This window comes from Apostichopus japonicus, chromosome 19, assembly GCF_037975245.1.
Source record: "Apostichopus japonicus isolate 1M-3 chromosome 19, ASM3797524v1, whole genome shotgun sequence".
NCBI lineage: Eukaryota > Metazoa > Echinodermata > Holothuroidea > Aspidochirotida > Stichopodidae > Apostichopus > Apostichopus japonicus.
In genome coordinates this window covers 3,155,455-3,176,911 of record NC_092579.1, presented here as the reverse complement: position 1 = coordinate 3,176,911, position 21,457 = coordinate 3,155,455, and the positions used below count along the sequence as shown (strand labels likewise).

The 21,457-nt window shown below is 36.9% G+C and overlaps 2 protein-coding genes across 4 annotated transcripts in view; one reads left to right on the top strand and one right to left on the bottom strand.

The window, feature by feature from the left end:
• Window positions 1-639: 639 nt before the first annotated feature.
• LOC139959567 (26S proteasome non-ATPase regulatory subunit 12-like) lies at window positions 640-10,820 on the bottom strand. Its single transcript, XM_071957287.1, has 11 exons — window positions 10,666-10,820; window positions 8,816-8,875; window positions 8,410-8,538; window positions 7,659-7,766; window positions 7,163-7,267; window positions 6,433-6,588; window positions 5,996-6,130; window positions 5,051-5,163; window positions 3,192-3,366; window positions 2,406-2,483; window positions 640-2,131 (listed from the first exon to the last, which is right to left on the bottom strand). The coding sequence occupies exons 1-11, from the start codon at window positions 10,804-10,806 to the stop codon at window positions 1,919-1,921; spliced, it is 1,413 nt and encodes a 470-aa protein (XP_071813388.1). The 5' UTR covers window positions 10,807-10,820; the 3' UTR covers window positions 640-1,918.
• Window positions 10,821-13,546: 2,726 nt separating this feature from the next.
• Window positions 13,547-21,457, top strand: part of LOC139959570 (ras-related protein Rab-26-like) — a 61,065-nt gene continuing 53,154 nt past the window's right edge. For 2 of the 3 annotated variants that reach the window (XR_011790167.1, XM_071957291.1), the window contains exons 1-3: window positions 13,547-13,840; window positions 14,723-14,833; window positions 16,642-16,683. Coding sequence is in view for 2 of the 3 variants with exons in the window: in XM_071957291.1 (XP_071813392.1) it covers window positions 13,766-13,840; window positions 14,723-14,833; window positions 16,642-16,683 (228 nt within the window). In the remaining variant the exon portion in view is untranslated. The other variant, XM_071957292.1, reaches the window with a different exon arrangement.

Genomic DNA, 21,457 nt, shown 5'->3' with positions numbered 1-21,457 from the left:
TTTTGCATGGATTTGTAATTTTTATGTTTTCAATAGTAGAGACTTCCAATCAAAATATAAATTTAATCATATTAAAGGAATGTCCATAGAGACATGTAATTATGACCTAACCAGCTTTCTGTATTAGGTCAATTTTCTGGCCAATTCTCAATTCTCTGGCCAATTCTTCTGATGTACTGCACACTTGTTGACTAATTCCCTGACAGCCTGTAACTCCACTAGTCATGCCGGTGCTGGATTATCCCATCAGCAGATGGTGGCCATTATGAATATTTCCAAGCAAGGAATACCAACTTTATATTTTCAGGTTGTACCTGCAAACCTGGGTTGTGGAGGCTGAGGGGGTGGAGGGGGGTGGGGCGGTGAGAAAGAGTTTACATTCATTGCCTTAAGGCCCTGAGGAGAGTTTATCTGGCACTGGTTCCTGAACAAGTTGTGGTCTCATTCTGGCACACCTATACAGCTGGGAATGGATGATTCCATAAATTGTGGATAACAGTCACTAATGTAAGGGGTGAAGGGGGTGATCTTTATCCAGCCTCAGTCCCCCTCCCCTTCCCACATTGACATTTGAAAAGTTACTCTATTCATGTTACAAAAAGAAAAACGGGAGCAAAAGAAGGAAAACAGACTGGCATGGACATTATACAAATGTTTAATCTGACAAAAACAAAGATGTTTTTAAGTTATCAATTTACATTTACATCCCCAAAGGATGAAAATGATACGGATTTGAAAAACATCACTTTTAAGTTGGAATAGTCATTATTAAAATTCTGAAATGAATTAAAGCATGTTATGGTGATCTTCTAAATCTGTGGGGCACATTATACTAATGTGCAGATTATGGCTTTCCAGTCACATTATGAAAAGAAATAGTGCAAGTTTGATTTACCTGAGTACAAGTGAGAGGGAGTCATGTAATATTTTTAAACAAACAAAACCAAACAAAATTCGGTCTCGACTTTTTAAAAAAGTTGAAACTGATTTGCTGCTTCCAGATTGGTCAGCACACATACACAATGTCAGGGCTTTTATGACGCTCTTCCTCCTTACAAAGACAGTCGTCGTGAAAATGCCCTTGCCAGTTGCACAGAAAGGTCATCTGAGCAGAGACATTAAAAGCAATTCCAGCAAGTGACAACAGAGATTTGAATTTTTTTGCTATCTTTTTCTGAATATCAAAGTTCCCATAGATCAAGGAAAAGTCTACAACAGAAATACAAAACGAATGAAATCCTGGTACTTTACAAGGTAATTCAGCAAGTTGAAAGGTTAGCTGTGAGTTTGCATATAAAACCTGCACAAGAACTATTGATTGCTAAAATCAAAGGGATTTTTACAGTCCATGTAACATGCAGCAAACTTTGTACGCAAATGGACAGTAAAAGGTCATAGATTCATGATCGCGACCAATGAACACAGAAGCCTTGCAGGTGCAGTTGGCCCTTTTTAAATATTTGAAACTTAAGCAGAGGGTGCCTTCTCTATATACTGAAAATGCCTCAGTAAATGCCCCTACATAATATTTGAAATTTATGTATGCATGCCTTTACATCATAGCATGATAACCAAACAACTACATGGAAATCTTATTTTGAAAACATTACCATCTTGAAATCATGTCGAGAATATGCTTCACAAACTATTTCTTTTACTTGAATATTGAAATTTTCAGAAGAAAATATCATCCTTGAATAATAAGGGTTAAAGTCCTTATTGATTGACCAAGCAGAGTCACCCCATTGATTTTTATGAGGATTGAAAGTAGTTCCTCAGCTGTTGAATGCGCAAAGTTCAAGAGCATATTTTACACGGAGGCAGATGCCTTGGTCTCTTTCAATGACATGTTAAATCCATGGTACAGCTAACCTTTGTTGATACCTAGAGGTGAACGCATCGTTCGTTGTCTATGCCTCTAATTGGTGAATTGGTGCAGCATTTCTTCCTTGTTGATTAGGTGTGTGGTTTTATTCACAAGCTGCATGAGTTCATTCAGATTGTTGGACCAAGCATTAAGGACCTCGTTGGGATCTCTGTGGGCTGTGAAGTCGATGATACCGGCTAGACGGTCCACCTTTGCAAACACCGTCTTCTTGACTACCAAGGTTGAAAGAAACTCTTCAGCTTCCTGCAGAGAACAAGTTAAAGGACTTTTCACGCTAAATCTCTTGTTATTAAGACCAAATCAAAATTATTTACAGATTTATTTCTCCATCCATACTTAATTAAAAATATTCCAGCCTTTCTAACCCTTTAATCTTTGACTTTTTCTTTGTAACTTTGTCATCTCAAGAAACACAGCAAGATAAACCGGCCATTCCTATGACATTAAACTTCATGGTACAATCGGTGAGATCTCCTGCATGGTGGGTTTGAACGAGGAAATATAACAGAAAACTTACACTTTCAGAGAGTTCCAGGAGTTCAGCCATCCTCTTCATGCTGATCCTGTTGTAATACTTGGCCATTACTCGAATATTCTGTAACAAATCAAAACATTGACATTGGCTCTAGAAATTCTCATCTACTGTAGGAACATTTTTGGGGTTTGGGTGGGGGAGGGGATGGGGGTGGGGGGAATTACACAACTTTTTCCTGACACTGTAAGTGGATGAAGTAAGTGACACAAGTCACTTTTTCTCATATGAAACAAAGTTAAAAGGGCCAGGCTAATGGGTATCATGTTAAACAAGTGACTTGGTACATGTGAACTATTGTTGGTCTTTTTGTATGGCCTAACTACCTGTTAGTAAAAAGGTTACACTGAGACTGCAAACCATGTAATCATGGTAGTGTTACATCAAGTCCCTTCTTGGAGATTTCAAAATGAAGTCTTGCTTTTCAGAAACGACGGCTTTTTCCTTATCTTTGGAAGCTGACAAATATTGTCAAGTAAAGTCACATCTATGTTGACAAATCTTGCACTGTGACCCACATTCTTGCAGTAAATGTTGAAAGTAGACAATCAAAAACATGCGACAGACAAATACAATGTAAACATATCAAAACAAGCTCATCATAATTGTCCATAATTGCCTTATTGAGATGTGGCTGGAGATTACATTGTATAAAGTAATTAACTTGTGTCAAATTTTTTGTAATATACGTACATGTACAAGTTGGTCAGGTTACTCAACAAAATTGACATTGAAAATGTTTTTTGATTCCTACAGTTACAAAAAACTTACATGTTCTACTACTCTATTTCTAAGATCTACCCATCGCTTCTTTCCCTTTTCCAAATCAGAGAACACTCCGGTGACTGGGTTGCCCTCGGACCCCTCCTTCAGTTCTTTCTCATAAATGTTACAGACTTGCTGCCATCTCATCAATTCTACGGTCGTAAAATTCTTCAAGAGATCCCTTGAGAAAGAGAAAAGAAAAATTTATAAAGAAAAAATCATTTGCAATTTTCAGTGAGCTGGAAATTATAGATTTGAGTGATATCTTTAAATGTATTATTGCATACACCCGTAAGACTATAAGTGTAAACCAACACGACTGACAGGTTTCAAGAGGAGGAACACAATGAGAGAAAACATGAAATCAAAATTTTAAATAACATGAGATTTTTAAGATAATAGTGATTAGAAATTCATTAAAAGAATTGTCTGGTAGCCCATTAAAGTTACCTTAAGAAACGATAAATAATTTTCCAAACATGTTTTTAAAGTATGAGAACGCTAATGTTGCTTGACAGAGAAACATTTTTTTAATTGTGTACTTTTTAAACGTTTACGATGGATATTTCAAATATACTTTGAACAGTAGCGAACATGACGTCATCTTCGCAAATCCAGATTGCGACATAACCTACGCTCAAAACAGTTCCTACAGTAATCACAACAAAAAATGTGATTGAATATAGATTAATTTCTTCCTTTATTTTCGGTGTAATTTCTTATAAAATATATGTTTTAACAGAATTGACAAGACGTTATATAATTGGTGCATCTGCAATTTCGTGATTAGTTTGAACAGCAGACTCTTTGTTGTTTACATCGCACTGTCCAGCTCCAATGCGAAGAACGTTTGCATGTAGGCTACTCTAATGTTTACAATCGGACAGTTCTGCAAAGCCTAAGCTTCTCGGTACTACATTCTGCTCTGACATCGATTCCGCCAAGTTTCAACTTTCGATGTTCCAATCACTTATCAAGCTTCCATTTACTGTAAAGCGATTTCAAGGAATGGTTTATGAACTGTGATTTGAGTGTGAGAGTGTATAATGGGCAACGCTGTGTACGTACCAGCTGGGCATGGTAGGCTGTATACCTACGTTTGCAATGTGCGTGATATATAATAGGCAATCACCTGTGCCTGTACATGTGAGTGTTTTTGCTGCGGAAATTGGAGTGCTAACTTCAAGTCGCTCGTTTTGCCTATTTGCCCGCATTGTGTCATTCACTATATTGATGCGTTCGAACAAACAGTGCTTTTGGTGAGAAACTGGTGAATTTGAAAACCAGATTTCCTACAAGAAGAAAACGTCAAAAAGGGGACAATTTTCACATGGTCAGAAAGAGAAAAATAAGAACTATGAGGACAATGTATCAAAATCTTCCACCAGACAATTCCTTGAATGTTCTTGCGATACAACAAGTCTCTAAGATACAACTGGAACCTTAGTAAACATCTATATTTGAAGAGTTGTTGAAGACAAGTCTATCTAGTAGTCCCAAATTGTATAATTGGTTGCTATGGCAATCCATTTTGTGGCAAATCCATACAGAATAATACATCCTCAAACCCTTCCCTTGCCCCCCAGACAGCCCCTTCCCTTGCCCCCCAGACAGCCCCTTCCTTTGCCCCCTGACAGCCCCTTCCCTTGCCCCCTGACAGCTCCTTCCCTTGCCCCCATGACAGCCCCTTCCCTTGCCCCCCTGACAGCCCCTTCCCTTGCCCCCCTGAAAGCCCCTTCCCTTGCCCCCTGACAGCCCCTTCCCTTGCCCCCCTGACAGCCTTTTACTGCACCTTGTCATCCAGCTGAACCAATCAAACAACAGAATAGCATTGCCTTGTGACAAATAATTAAGCATGTCCTCACTTGTACACCTGTATCTCCTCAAGCTGTTTCTCTAAGCTAACACGGTGAATCAAATCCGACTGCTCGTTGTCGTACGGAGCTAAGATGAGATACAGAACAGCGTTCTTTAAAGCCTGTTGAAAGAACAAATAAGAAACAAATAATTCAATCTAACAATAATTAAATAATTCTCATTAGTGAAAGAAAAAAAAAACTACGTTTCGATACCCAAAAGAGAGATATTGCATTCTTCCTCTGTTCTTGAAGTTTCAAGAACGGCTTGACCCTCTTTAATATTTAAATGAAATAAGTTGTGTCCCCAATTGTTATATACAATATCGAGCAAGTAATGAGGAGCACATTAGTCCAACACCTGTCTTGATGGCTTGCACCATTTCTGAGATATTTTTCAGTTTACTCATTTATTTGACTTTCCTACCTTGCAAAATAATTTGTTATGTCAAACATGGATGACACATCAAGAAAAAAATCTCTTTGTTTTTCACAATTTTTCACTGATGTGATATAAGACCACTCTTCAACTGAAATCAAGATTTAGTTTTGATGAAGGGACTTGGTCATACCTTTGCAAAATAAAATCATTCTGTCTCAGAGTTGAATTACTCCCAAGGTGACATAATCATTTCTATTTTAAATGAAAATAAGAGCGGTTTTTGGTGTAGTCCATGCATGACAACACAAATTTGTGCAATGACATCATGCAGAAAGATAAAATTGATGAAATGCAATTTTTTTGTATCTCAACAAGCTATGAAGCTGAGAGCAGGAGATCAATGTACAAGTTCCATATAATTTATAATTTATTTTTGTTTTAACATTTCAGACTCAATTATATTCTTGAAGCAATTTATATGCAAGTCCTTGGTTTCTCTTTCAAACCGAATGTATTAGATATAATCTTAAAGTGAAATCCAGGTAACACTTTGATAAACTGTTCCAACAGACCTCTTTCCAGCTGTTAGAATCCTCCTTGGTGATGGGGGTATCAAAGATTGCTCGGTAGTGCTTGCAAATGTCAAGGTAAGCCCCCTCATGTTCGTCAATTTCTATCATCAGTTTATAGAATCGAAGCTTAAGAGCCTGTAGTGAAACCAAACAGAAAAATTCAATCAGCATTCGTGGAAGAAAAACTATTGGAGTACCTAGTATCTAACTTAGAAAGTGAAGGTTACCACTCCAGCAACCAAAATGCATTAACACCAAACTTTATAACCAATCACAAATGCTGTTAAAGACAAAGAATCAACACCAAACCCTTCCTTCACTCATAACATAATGACTCTTCAATTTATATTAACACTAACTAGCCCTATCATTGATTCAAAACCTCCACTTTTATGCAAAGCTTTTACATCACAAGACAAAATATATCTTTCCCTTACCTGAACTTCTTCTGCTGTCGACTCAAAGAACTTGAGACTAATCTTCTTGCTTATGATCTGGGTTCGGATGTAATCCTTCTTAGCTAAGCATAGTCTCATCTGTTCCAAAATGAATTCAACTTTCTCTTTTCTTTCCATAGAGCCAAATGTCTCCACCTGAAACACAAAAAAACATGCAAATAAATATTGACCTTGTATTTCTTAAACACCTCATACATGGATGACTGCCCAGCAATTATTATGACTACCTGTTGTGTGAATATCTACTCAATTCTACAAAAGGAGAAGCATTTTGTGTGTATTTTTGAACAATTATACTAAACAACCTCAAGTTTGACATGAACCTCCTAAACAAGCCTTGATTAACATCTATATAACACCTATCATCATTTTGTTGAAAGTCACTTACTTACATTGCCTCTCTTGTTATTAAACCTTTTTTTTTTGTGGCAAAGTAGTTACAACCCGCCATTGGGTAGTAGTGATACCAGATGGTCAGTCTATGTTAGTTGCCAGCCTGATGAGGCAATGGATCTAACTAATTTTCAAGATATTTGTCACAAATTTTGTCAGTGATTCAATGTGTAAGATCAAAGAAAGTAATGTATCCCACATAGACTACAAACAACATGGACTTATTCCACATTAACCACATTTAAATCAATGACATTATCGATTGAGCCTGATAAATTCATCCATACATCAGACCAGCCGTTAAAAATTCTCCTACCTGTAGTTCTTGTAAGATGGTGGCAGCCTCTGCAACCTCTCCTTGGTTCTCCTTGATCTTGGCAAGTGTCATGGTCAGTCGGGCTCTCTCAATTTCAACATAAATCTGAAGAAAATGTGAAAAATATCGGATGTCTAATCAAAAAACGCCACAAAATGACTGTTAATCCCAAACATCAAGACAATTTCAAGTTATGAATAGATTGACAAAACATCGAACGTATTCCATGCAAGATAATCTGAACCCAGCAAAACATGAAAATCCGCAATCTGAAAAGAGCATGTTTTTGGATGTCTCGTTTTGAGCAGACCTCAAAATACACTGTCCTTGATTGTCATGTCAACATGTAAAATAACTAATCACTAACAAGGCGAGTCAAAATACAGTTTGCATAGGCAGATGGTTACTTGGGTTGATACGTTGTTATTTAATGCAAAAAATTCATCTCAAAGTTTCTTTTATCATCTAACTTTATTAGATTACTGAGTATGCTCACCTTGCCAGCAGTTACGGTCCTTAGAGTATCGATCAATTTTAATTTGGTGTCTAGATCTGGTGTCTTGTCCAAGTACGTGTATGCTTCTTGTACCATCTTCTGTACAGCCTGCATTTAAAAAAAAAAACATTTTAAACATTTTAAATCTTGACAAATCCTTTCTTTGCCTGATATCATTAACCCTAACGCTACAATGTGAAATTACAACTGATCACACTTAAATAATGTCTGAAGACTTTGTTGCCAAGTGAACAGTAAATAGGAAGTAATTGATCCTAAAATATTGACACTCAACCATTTTTTTCACCAGATTATGGGAAAAACTACATGATACAAAAGGCAATCAGAAATCTTCAGACATTTCCTTTCAAAGTAAATCAACAATGTAATCCTCAGGTCACAGACTTGAATCTTAATCTTGCCAAAATGTCTTCGCTCTTTGATGAACCTATTTCTGGAATTTACTTCCACGTATCTGGAATAAAACTTGACTAGTCAAGTTAGTAAATAACATTGAAATGAGGTGTTAAATACTGTAGTCTTTGTGATGTTGCCATTAATGTAAATCAATAAATATGAACTCTCTCGGGTAGTTTTCAGTCAGTGAGTTCGAAATTTGATAGACAGCAGAAATCTGGTAAATACAGTAGTTAAGAAGGGAGGGCTAGGGGGTGGTATTCTTTAATATCAGTACTTTTGCAACCATTGGTTAAATTCTCTTTTTGTCTGTGATATCAGTTTTGACTCATACCTGTTTCAACTGGCTCCTTCTCTTTGACAGTACAAGGATGTTTTCATTCAGGGCTTCCCAGTTTTTAACTTCAAAGCATAATCGTACAATCGCAACCAGCACTCGGGCAGTAGATTGCATATCTGCAGCCTGTTAAGACAATAAAAAAAATCAACAACATCCATGCAACATTTTATTTCAGGAATATATAGGGAAGCAAATATCATCAATTTTGTTTCCTTGCAGCTCCACACATGCAACGTTACATGTTGACGCGAGGAAGATCACATCAGATGCAGGAAGAATTGCCATTGCTTACATAAAAGTGCATAAATTTGTCAAATTTTACGAAACTTCAGGTCACATCAATCAGAATTTCATTGAAAATCTGAAGGTGTATTTACCTTTACATGCACTTTATACTTACCATTCTTGTTTGTTTTTCCAATGATAATAAGCTTTCCACAGCTTCCGAAAGTTTTCCATCCTGGCAATTTAAAAATTCAACAAAAATGATGATTAGCTAACATGTTGATACACTTAAGTTTAAAATCATTAGGTGGCAAGGAAGGGTTGGAGGAGTTTCAGTCAAATACAATTATAGGTATGCTGTATTGATCCTAATTATGCCAGATTTTCAAAATATGGTCACTTTTGGTCAAATTCTTTAACTGTTTTAGTACCACCCTGGAGGAATATTTACCTCACTGGGACTATGCAGTCATTTTGTGTGTTCATAAAGAATGTCTTAGAACAATTCGGAGAGTAAATACCTCCAGGAAAGTACTTTTCGAAAACTTCTAGCAATTTTAGCACGTTAATGGGCCTATACAGAAATTAAGGAACCATAACATATTCATTTTCCAAAAGAAAAAAGTTGCTAGGCTAGTAGCCTACTAGTAGTACATTCATTTAGTTTGGTTGAAAATTTAACACAGCAATGCCAAAAATGTCATAGCCTTGGCATACTGCATCTCACATTCATAAAAAGGAGTAATTATAGAATACAGGGCCACTCGATGATACTATCTGAGCATCCGGATGCGCGGATGCTCAGTCTCACCCCAGTACGTATGTGAGTAAAATATGTCAAAGTCCCAGTTCTTTCTTTTTGAGTGGATGCGCGGATGCGTGGATGCGGAGTCAAAAATTTCCTAAGTCCTTTGCTAGTACTTCTGTGGTGGAATTTTAGAGGGCGTCACACATGTACGGATGCCTTTTAAGAACGACACACTATTGATGTGGAATATCTTCGTACATACGGGACTTTCAGTATTGGAAATACGTGATGGTATATGTCGAAACTTTTTCGAAAATTATATAAGTCCATTCCTAGTACTCCCGGGGTGGATGCGCGGATGCGCGGATGCGGAGTCAAAATGAAATACGTGATGGAAATTAGAGGGAGTCAAAATGAAATACATGATGGTATATGGGGAAACTTTCGAAAATTATTTAAGTCCATTCCTAGTACTCCCGGGGTGGATGCGCGGATGCGCGGATGCGGAGTCAAAATGAAATACGTGATGGAAATTAGAGGGAGTCAAAATGAAATACATGATGGTATATGGGGAAACTTTCGAAAATTATTTAAGTCCATTCCTAGTACTCCCGGGGTGGATGCGCGGATGCGGAGTCAAAATGAAATACGTGATAGAATTTTAGAGGGCGTCATACGTGTACGGACATGTACAGACACACCGCGCATCCGCGCATCCGGATGCTGGGAAGAGTTAATGAATGGCCCTGTATTCTATAATTGTACCCATAAAAACACCAGAAAGCTAGTTGTTTTAGTGCTATTGGCCAAGTTTAGAAAGAATTTTCATTCTTACTTCTAAATAGCCCTAAAGTACTACTAATCAGGGGAGTTACCAATACCACAGCACTTGATGATAGACTGCACATTCAATTGCATTATTAAGTTGTAACCTGCGCCTCGGCCTAGCCCTTTTTCACTACCACCAGTCTCAATACCTTTAACGGCTATTACCTAACAATTCCCACAATGCTAGGATTTCATTTGTGTAGCCTAAAGTAATGCATTGATATGCAATCTATGCCTAACAGTTCGTACTGTTGCTGGTTCTTTTGGTGTTGGTAGCGATGATAAAGGAACAATAGTTTCGTGGAACTAGGCCTAACCTTACTTAGGCTGGGTAGCCTAAACAGTGATTGCACATGTACTGACTTAGACTGGGTGAGCAAATTGGGACTACAACTGTTAACTCTATTCATTTAGTTACCAAAAACAATTTTAAAAAAAGATAAATTTACCTTCACTAAAGCTTCGCATTCTGGAACCCGCCTATCGACGGTTTCTGAATAATCCACTTCCATTTTCTGAAGTCGCCCATCGTCTTGTGTGTCCGCCATGATGACTAGTGAATTTACGATTGGAAGAGAAAGCGCCCTCATTCAGGAGACTTCTTGTAACACAGGTTGCTTGGTCACAAGAAACAGAGCCGTATATCTCAATATACGGCTCTGACAAGAAAGGGGTTGGCCCCCACATTTAAATTTTATACCACAGTGCATTAGAATTCCTAACCAACAACGTCCTCACTTGTATATACTCACAGCATGTCAGGGAATTGAGAAATGAGTAAATGCATCCTCCCTTTCACATATTTCTGGAAAAGTAAACAACCGGGAGCAGCTTCCTGCTCATGCTACATTTGTACATGTACAGAAGCATGCATAGTTCGGTCAGTAATCCCCAAGGGTTAGGAAGCCAACATATAGCTCATTTGAAACCCCATCCATGTGATGATAGTGAATAAACTGATGTGAAAACGCACCATTCATCCTCACTGGCATTTGTCATTCTGGTTTTCCAAAAGTTTGTCAAGAATCATGGTAAAACAAACCTTTGGTAATAGTTCCTTGATAAGTTGAATTAAGTAAAATGAATAAAGGACCCCCCCCCTTCCCTCCGGTACGGTGGCAGCAGCAGATTTTGGGTGTCGTTTTTAAGTTGTTATCAAGTTTACCTACTTTCCTTTACACAACGCGAATAATTTACTAACAGAGAAATACAAATTCTTTCGTCACACTTTGTGGTAAATTTACCAGACCAATAAAGGACTGTCCTTCATGTTTTCTTACTAAATGAATTTTAATTAGCAGATGATTTATCTCTGACAGTTTATATTTTGTGTTCAAAATTAAATCTCTTGATGGAAAGCAATTTCATCAAGACTGATATAATTGCATGGCATCAACTACTCAGCTAGCAACGATCGAATATGTATGGAAAGGCAGCCTTAAACAAAGAAATTTATGGGATCATACATTCAGTAAACAGTCTTTCTGTCATGTGAAATCTAGATTTGTTCAACTCTTCATACTCCATAGAGGGACTATTCGGACATCAAAATTCTGACTTATGTATTTTCTTTGATGTAGTAGTAATTGGAACTTGAGGTAGCCGACCCGGGCGAGTGCATGATTCTGCTGATTTCTTAAATACACCATACCAGTGTATTATTCTGGGTGAAGGACCTCCTATTGAAGCAGGAATAACAAACTTGCTACAAGTCTTCAAATTTGAACACTTCATTGTTACAGAAAACGAGAGGTAAAGAGAAACAAAATGAACGAATTCAGTGAAAACAGGGAACAATTCCACATAGGGTTGGATTCAGGCATTTGCTCAGTTTTATTATACACAGCTCGAGTGATCCGACAGAAGAAGACATTTACTTAATTTCAAGAACACCACTTGCGGATCCAATGGGGGGGGGGGCCAAGGGGGCCATGGCCCCCCTGGCAAAGGTGAGCCAAAAAGTGTTTCCGAACATCCGCTAAATCATATATGATTGGAAATTAAAAAATCGAAAGGAATAGCAGTGGTAGACTAGTCTAAACCTTTTCGTTTTCTGGTTTAAAATTAAATGCAGAGCTCCCAACTGACCCGCAATTCGCGGGAATTAGACCGGCATTCTAACACCCAAACCCGCTGACCCGCACAAGCGTCCAAAAAAACCGCATTGTAATTGTCAAGTATACATAAAAAAAATTTGCATCAAATTTTGACTTAGCAACCATCATGTCCTTAGCATTTAGCATAATAGAGTATAAAACCTCCTTTACAGCATCATTTGAACCTCAAATTAGCCTACATTTCTTTTCATTGGGGCGAGCAGCGAACATTTTCATGCCACGGCAAAGAATGAATTATCACCTACTATTCAATTTATTGATGTTACACACAAAAAAATGCATATTTCTCAGAAAATTTTGGGTGACAAAAGCCTTTCTAAGTGCCACCATTTTACATGTAGGCATCACCAGGATTCCAAAAAGAATCAAAAGAAGAGGGGGACCCCCCTCCCCTTATACCCCTCCCCCAGGACGGCGATTCGTGGCATGGACCAGCATTTGCCTTCTAAAGAGTTGGGAGCTATGTAAATGTATGAGCATGAGGATTTACAGTTTAGCACCATTTTGCAGTTACAGGCTGGTTGTAAGAAGTTTATAACTTATGAGAAATAAAATTTCTTGAGAAAGATGATCCCAACTTTGTTTTATAAATATTTTAGAAAATTACACCTGGGAAACATTTTTTTTAGAAGTAAATTAACATCACCATTGTACACTTTTGTCGCACCAAATTGCATCTGAGGGCATTCAGCAATAGAAAATTTTTCAAAGGGGAGGGGGCCCCCTCCCCTTAGACACCTCCCCCATATCACTCTAATGCCACTTTGGCCCCTCCCAAACAAAGGCCCTGGATCCGCCAGTGAAGAACACTATCTGCTTACCTCAAAAAACCTCAAAAATGCCCAAATCACTAACTCATTATTTATTCTATCCGTATGATGACTGGGCTAGCTTCTCTTCCTTTTTAGCTGTTTGGTGGATTTTCATTATTGCCATCATTTAACATATTTTAATATGCTATTCCCATCAAATTCTTCTAATATTTATGAAGTAACTTTTAAGATTTACGTTAGTTTGCCGCAGGTCAGGGCACCGTGGTGATTTCACAATGTAAATTTTAAACGTCTGCATCCATCACATTTTCAGATGATGTTTTATTTAGATTTCTATAATTCTCTGCCTTTTGGCAAGGTTGGCGCGCCATCACTTTTTGTGTACACTGTGTACGTACTGTATTTTTGTATACTTAGCGGCCTTGAGTTGTTTTCACACAATATGTTTCGTCCGCCACATGCTTTTCATCTGTACGTTTCCTACATACGTCGGCAATACAAACCGTACTGTTAGATCAATCCTGACTCCTGTATATCTACTACAGACTTCTATTCCTCAAAATGATTATAATAGTCTGAGGGAATTCATGTTTTTCAGTCTTATCAGGGATTAATAATTGGAATATAAAGTACTACTGGTTCTTCATGGATCCTTAAAAATGGCATTAACTAATAGCAATGGTGTAGTGAGATCAACGTCAGTGACGGGAGAGTTTTATGATTTCGCATGTAAGGTAAGAAACCTTTGGTTTGGTCGAACTACAACTAGCTTGAACTTCGAGGCATACCTGGGAATATGCGCCTAGCCGCGACAGCTGTACACCAAACCCCAGCTAGCAGAAACAACTGTCGGTCAACATTTGGTCAAATAAAGTTCGTACCTGGCGTGGAAAAACATGCTCTGCTAGGCCTCTAGTCTATATTGGTTAGAGTTTTGCACCTGTAGCAAAGATCACCTAGCCTAAAATGACAATAAGTAGGATTAGGAGGTTGCATTGCACATTCCATAGTTTTTAAGTACAATAACTTAGGTCTAGGGCCTAAATACTATTACTAGGCCTAGTACTACTAGGCTAGGTAAGTAGTACCAGTACTAGGTTAGCTGAACTGCATTGCAAGTAGGGAAATATTAGTTGAAAACATAATGTTTCAATCAACCACAGAAAAGCCTTGACTTGCAGGTGGTATTTGGTGATTCTTCTTTTAATTACTAAAATTGTTACCAGTAGTCATGTACTGTAGATATGACAAGAAGTTATTAATTTTGGAGTGGATTGGAAGGGGTTGATGAAACAAGTTTGGATAGGGTTAACGGAAGTACTTTATATAAATTTAGGTTTTAATCAGGACCCTCTTCATTCATTTGTCTCTTCTTTTGTTTGTAACAACAGAAATCATAATTGAGTAATTTTAGCCTAATAGTAATACATGTACATGTAAAGTCAGTATACATGTAAATTTTCTTACAACTTATCTTGTGACAGTAGCCTACTGTATATATGTTCGTTTAATATGAAAAAAATGATGATAATAATAATGCACTCAATAAGTTGGCAAACATCTGGTGTTCAATTATTTGCCTAAAGAAATTGTTCATTTTCTTTATTGTTACACAGGTGATGTTGATTGGAGACTCAGGGGTTGGTAAGACTTGCCTTCTAGTCAGATTTAAAGATGGAGCATTCTTATCTGGTAGCTTCATTTCTACAGTTGGTATTGACTTTAGGGTAAGTGTTGTTTCTCTCAGGCAGAGGTACATGACATGGAGAGGAAAGGAAGGGGAGGGGGAGGAGGATGGGCAAGGACTCAAGGATACATTGATTTGTAAATGTGAGATCTTCTTCAAAACAAGGGCTACATTTTAAGTCACAAACATCTGGGTTTGTGATGTCCAACACTTTATACTTTCCCTTCTATTTCTGTGGAGGCTGCCTATAGAGCTATAAGTTTAACATGTACACCAAAGCAACACATTGTGCAGTATTCTCCGCGATGTCTCAAATAAACTTTTGCACAGTTTCTGACACTGGAATACAGTTATGTTTCTGTAGTTCTGTTTTCTTCTGTTCTTCATCGTTGTATGTACATAAACAGTACAGTTTGCTTGTTTGTGTGTGTCTTGAAGTTGAGTCAATCTGAGAGACGATTCCTGCTTCTTAAGGCAGTTAATGTAGACTTGTCTAGGGATTACATGTAGTTAGAAATGGTTGTATTCTTACCCATATTGATTACAAAATTTAGTTTGGACCCAATACCCTCATTCCTTTGTCTTCCACCCCCCCCCTCCCTGTACCCCTCATCGTATGCACTCCAATCCACCTAAATACAGTAGCTTAAAACAATTGGTAACATTTATGCGACATGAGCACCTTCGGGTGGATACCGGCGCTATACAAAGTGTCCATTATTATTATTGTTATTGGTTTTGATGATAATCGTAACCTACTGTACTGTATGCATTCATGATGGCGTGTGTGTGTATATATGTGTGTACAGTATGTGTAGAGCTGTGTTTGAGTGCGTTTGTGATGCCCAGCTTGTAACATGATATCTCCAAAGGGAAGGTCAGACCAATTTCATATTTATTGTGTAGAAGTACCACATTGAGTACAAGGAGACTATTGTTAATGGTGGAGGTCAAAGGTCATTTGGGGTCACCAGGGGTCAAATTGTGAAAACCTTGTAAACACGATATCTCAAGATGGCAAGTATGGGCAGACTTCATATTTAGTGTGTAGAAGTACCACATTAAGTACAAGAAGTCTACTGTTTTTGGTGGAGGTCAATGGTCACCAGGGGTCAAAATGTTAAAACCTCATAAACACGATATCGCAAGAAGGGAATCATGGGCAGACAGACCTCATATTTAATGTGTAGGAGTACCACATTGTATAAAGGAAGCCTATTGTTTTTGTGGAGGGCAAAAGTCATTTGAGGTCACCAGGGGTCAAATTGTGAACACCTTGTAATCATGGTATCTCAATAGGTGGAAGCTTGGGCAGACCTCTTATTTAGTGTGTAGAAGCACCACATTGAGTTAAAGAAGCCTATTGTTTTTGGTAGAGGTCAGAGGTCATTTGAGGTCATCGGAGGTCAAATCGTGAAACCCTTGTAAACATGTACACCCCTCACTTTACATTACGTACAGTACGTCAGATTCATCAAGAAAACTGCTTGTTACATCATCGAAACCACAAATGCATTTTTACATTCTGGTTTAGCCCTACATTGCCATGGACCCACCACTTAAATGTCAGTGCTGTATACAGTACTATACCTGCTCTTTCCATAGAATCTACCAGTTAGAACTATTGGTCTTTGAACCCAATGATGGGAAGATATATATATATATATAAATATATATGTATACATACAGACATATACAATATATATACTGTATATATATGTACAAGTCCTTCTCCTGGGCCTTGTTACTTAGATTTATCAAGGGAAATCACACTCTGGTGAGAGAATTTACTGTTTACATTGGTAACTGTTTGCTAATTACTTGCTTTCCATTTTACTCTTTCAACAGAACAAAATAGTTGATGTTGAGGGAACGAAGGTGAAACTACAGGTATTGAAATCAGTTTTCTTTCTTACTCTTCATTTTTGTGGTCTCATTTTATGCATCCTCAATTCTTCGTCTTTTGAAATTATGCCAGTCTTAATATGAATCTACATACTGTATGTTGTAAACCAAGCATGGAAGAGAGAGAATATTGTCAATAATTAAAAGCCCTCCCTCAGGACACTTAGTCAACTATAATAGTGAAAACAGAGTAAAGTGGGAAAATTGCTCTTAGTCATCATTTTCTGAAATTCAAAGAGTAGAAATGTTTTGGTTATAAAATGCAGTTTTGGATCAGGGTGCTGGTGGTGCTGTGTGAAATGCAGCCTGTTTTTGCTTTTGAAAACAGCTGTTGGAGTCGACTGAACATTGAAATTTCTTGATGCTTGTGGTGCAACCAGGTATACTTCTGCCTGGTTATCATTAAGTAGTACTTGAATTGATTCATATAGTGACCGCTGATTTACGGACAGAAATTCCAATGATTAATAATAACAATAATAATTTACATTTATATAGCGCTTAATACAGCGTTTCAAAGCGCTTTACAAAGTAGGAAAGAGACAAAGGAACCAAGGATAAAAAAGAAAGAAAAAAAAAATAGGAATCAAACAGAAATGTTTTAAGTTGTCTCTTGAAAATACAAAGGGAGCCTAGAGAGGAAGAGTCACGAACGTGAAATGGGAATTCGTTCCAACTCAATTGAACTCAAATGAACTCGGTTAACATCCTGTTTAATATTTTGGATGACAAATCCTGTGCTCATTGCTGCGTACATATTTATAATGATTTCAAGAGTACAGTAGATTCTGTTTAATAAAAAAGAAAAAACTGATTATTTGATAGAAAAAATACATAAATTTGTAATGTTTAGTTTGTATTCAATAGTTGCTGAGCTAATGCTACCATTACATACTTCTGTAGTGTTCAAATCATTGCTAGTTCTCTTCTCACCGTAGCAACAGGCAACTGTACTGTACAGTAGCTTTGTACGGAGGACTTCTGTCTTAAAATAAATGAAAGCTGTCTGTACTTTCCGTACCGTCCAATTACATAATTAACTCGAACACTACCAGTTTAACACTTGGCAAGAAACAAAGTAAAACATGAATAAGGGAAAAGAGGTTAAAAAAAATACAAAGTAAAACATGAATAAGGGAAATGAGGCTAAAAAAACACAAAGTAAAACATGAATAATGGAAAAAAGAGGTTTAAAAAAATTAAAATGGAAAGAAAAGGGTATTAGTGAACCTCAGAACTACAATTTAAACACATGATGACCTACTGTACTGTAGTATTTAATAAACTGGATAAAATTGTAAACAAATTAGAAGCGGCGCTGGATTTCATCTCCAGAACTTAAAATTAAATTGATATTGAGAGCTCTGCGAAGTATTTAGTCTCATGGTAGAAGAGCACGTGGCGTACATAGGTGTACTATATGTATGCCACATTACACATGCATGCCATCTCTTTCTTTATACTGTTTAATTACTGAGCCAAACCTCAGCTCCTCTCTCGTGAGGTAAAGGCTTAACATTGCAATATATGGAGAGTGACTTACAGTACTGTACTTACAAAGACAGAAAGTCTCTTGTTTATTTACAATAGACTGCACGAGCCAGTACCAGCAAAAAGGTGTGAAGTAAAATACTGCACTTAACCTAATTCCTAAGGGGAATGAAGCATATACTGTAGTATACGGTGAAGAAAGCCGATGTTTGGATTTTCAGTAAATGTACAGAAACGTCCTCTAACATATTATTGCAGCCCTCTGGCGTTGATGTTACAGTAGTACACACGTTTAATGCTATTCGATAACGAAATCCGGTACCAGTGCAGATTTATTAGCTGGCACAAATGATGATATAAGTCAATATTCGTTCAAATATTAATTACTGTATGGAAAACTCGACAAGTTCTGAATGTTTCGTTTGGTTTCTGCTTGTGATCAGTAGCACTGACATGTGCAAATCTCTTGACCAGAAGTTTAGAATCATTAAAAATGAAACAGGTGTTATACAGTCACTAACTAATAAATTCATTTGATGCCAAGATCAAGGATGTTGTCTTCATTTGACCAGTTGCAATCATTATTTTGGTTTTGAGTTCAAATTTGATAACCTATTGGTACATTGCATTTTTGGCATCTTTATAGTTATATAAGTGTTTGTACCAGTCCACAAAATTGTGTCTTATATACTGTAGTACAGTAGGAGAACTCCGCCAGGCCCATTGCCGCAGGCAATTCTTTGATTTCATTCATTTATGAAAGATGAGAGTTATTTCACAAAATACTCTAAGGTCAACAGTTCATCACAATTTCTGTACCAGAGGAAATAAGTTGCATCTGTGAGACTGAACAATATACCAAATGAAGTGTGACAGAAAACTGCCAAAATGTAACGAAATGCACCAAAAAAAAAAAAAGGAATATTAACCCATGGTGAGGGATGTCAACTCTCGAGCAGTAGTCTTAAATCAGAGCAAGAAAGGTAGCATTATCTTTTCTTGTCTCTGACACTGGAGAATCTCCCTACTGACTGTCGAGAGATCTACCGTTGATTTCTGCACTTAATAATGTATATTGTAATTTGTGTACATGTCTGCGTTGTTCGTCAGGTCTGACTCATCCTACTGTCTGTTATTGTTCAGCTTTGTGATTCACAGAAATAGTTTTGCTCCACAATTTTACCCTTTGACACGTTTTGACTGAATTATTTAGACAATGAAAAGACTAAACTTTAATCCTATGTGTATGTATTTGATATTGATTTGTGTCGGCTGCAAATGATGGGTGGCATTCATAAAAACAGTGTTTAACAAAATTTCTTATTCTGCGGTGTGCATTTATAATAAAAAAAAACTGAAATTTCTTTTACTATCAGAATTTTTGCTTGTATACATACATACATATAAAAAAAGGTACATTATACTCACAGAGGCATCAAGTTAAGGTATATATGTCTGTTGTATACATGCATGTATAAATTGTAACTTACTGTATACCCTTTTCTGTAGCAAGGTCTATTTGGATATCCCATATTGTGTATTGACACATATATCTCATACTGTGAAACATGTCATTCTGTACATTAATGATGTCTTACAAATGCTTTATTCCCATCTACTGTAGATCTTACTTCTGTATGTAAAATGTACAGTTACAATTGAGGTTCATTTCTACAGTACTTCTAGTTCATTTAAAGGTGGATACCTCATAATGTGTACTACAGTAGAAATGAGATTTCTCTAAGTACTTTTCTCATCTAAGGTGGATAGTTCATATTGCTGTATGTAACAAACACAGTTGTGAGGTTCATTTCTACTTCTAGTTCATTAAAGGTGGATACCTCATAATGTGAAATACAGTAGAAAAGAGATTTCTCTATTGTACTTTTCCCATCTAAGGTGGATATTTCATATTGCTGTATGTAACAAATAAAAGTGTGAGGTTCATTTTTGTTTCTAGTTCATCTAAGGTGGATACCTACGGTATATAATTAATGGGTAGTAGGATCATTCCATATCAAATTACCAAATTTATGAGTAAATTGTGGTTTGAACTCTTTTAAAAATTACCCAATTCATTGTATGCTTGGATCACCATGAAATAAGCATATCCTGAAAATTTCAGTTGCATTGCTTTAAAATTGCCTGATTTATCACACTTTGAAATTCCGCAATTTGTTGCTACTGTACCATGCCATTTTCTTGATTTTTGGGGTCTGATTTCTCAGCAATAAAACATCCTACTACTTTTCTATTACAGTTCTAAGCTAATGGACTCTAAAAATAACAGCTGATTATTATTATTATTACTAAATATTATTATTATATACTGTTCTCATCTAAGGTAGATATCTCATTGTACTGTATTTATCATGCACAGTTATGAGGTTCATTTCTACATGATCTACAGTATATATTTCATCTAAGGTGGATGTCTCATAATATGTAGTGATGAGGTTTATTGTATATAGTATCTACTGTACCTACTGTTCCCATCTAAGGTGGATGTCTCATATATACTGTGTACTTAGATGCGAACAATGTTTATACATGACATAACATTAAAATACTTTGAATGATTCTTATTACTTGAAAGGCATGGAACCACATCCTTCTGTTGCTACGTAATATTTAAATTTAAGTGAGCTGACCAGTCCTGTACAGTATGAATATATTAAAATAAACAGGTGTAAAAAATAATGTGATTTTATGCAGTACTACTGATAGAGAAGTATTTGTACAGGTTGATCTAGATTCTAAGTAATCATGTAACATGTGATAAAAAAAACAGAATTTAAATTATATCATTTGATTATATCATTGTGTTTATTGCAAACTGTAATGATCTTGCTAGACAGAAAAGTTCTGTTGTTGCAAATGTTGCCAAACTGTACAATTTACGCTACCAGTTGGTTAGGGAGGCCCGGGGGAAATGAATTTTAATTACAGCATCTTAGAGAAGTTTTATATGACATAGTCAGGCAGCAGAATCAAAACGTTGAACGGGAAAATCAATTACGTGTCGTTTCATACCTCGGGCCAGACCGAGGAGGAAATGAACCAGAGCGGATAAATGTCATTTGCTTTTGTGGTTGATTCGAATCGTCGGTCTTTCTAGTTTAACAATGATTCGCTGACACGCTTGCAGAGAAAGCTGTTTTTTCCTTGTCGTTATATGCTTAAAGCGGTCGGTCGACGGTTGTGCTACATTACTGCATACTGTACATGTACAGTATGGAGTAGCTTCTCTCCTGTCACGAATATAAGA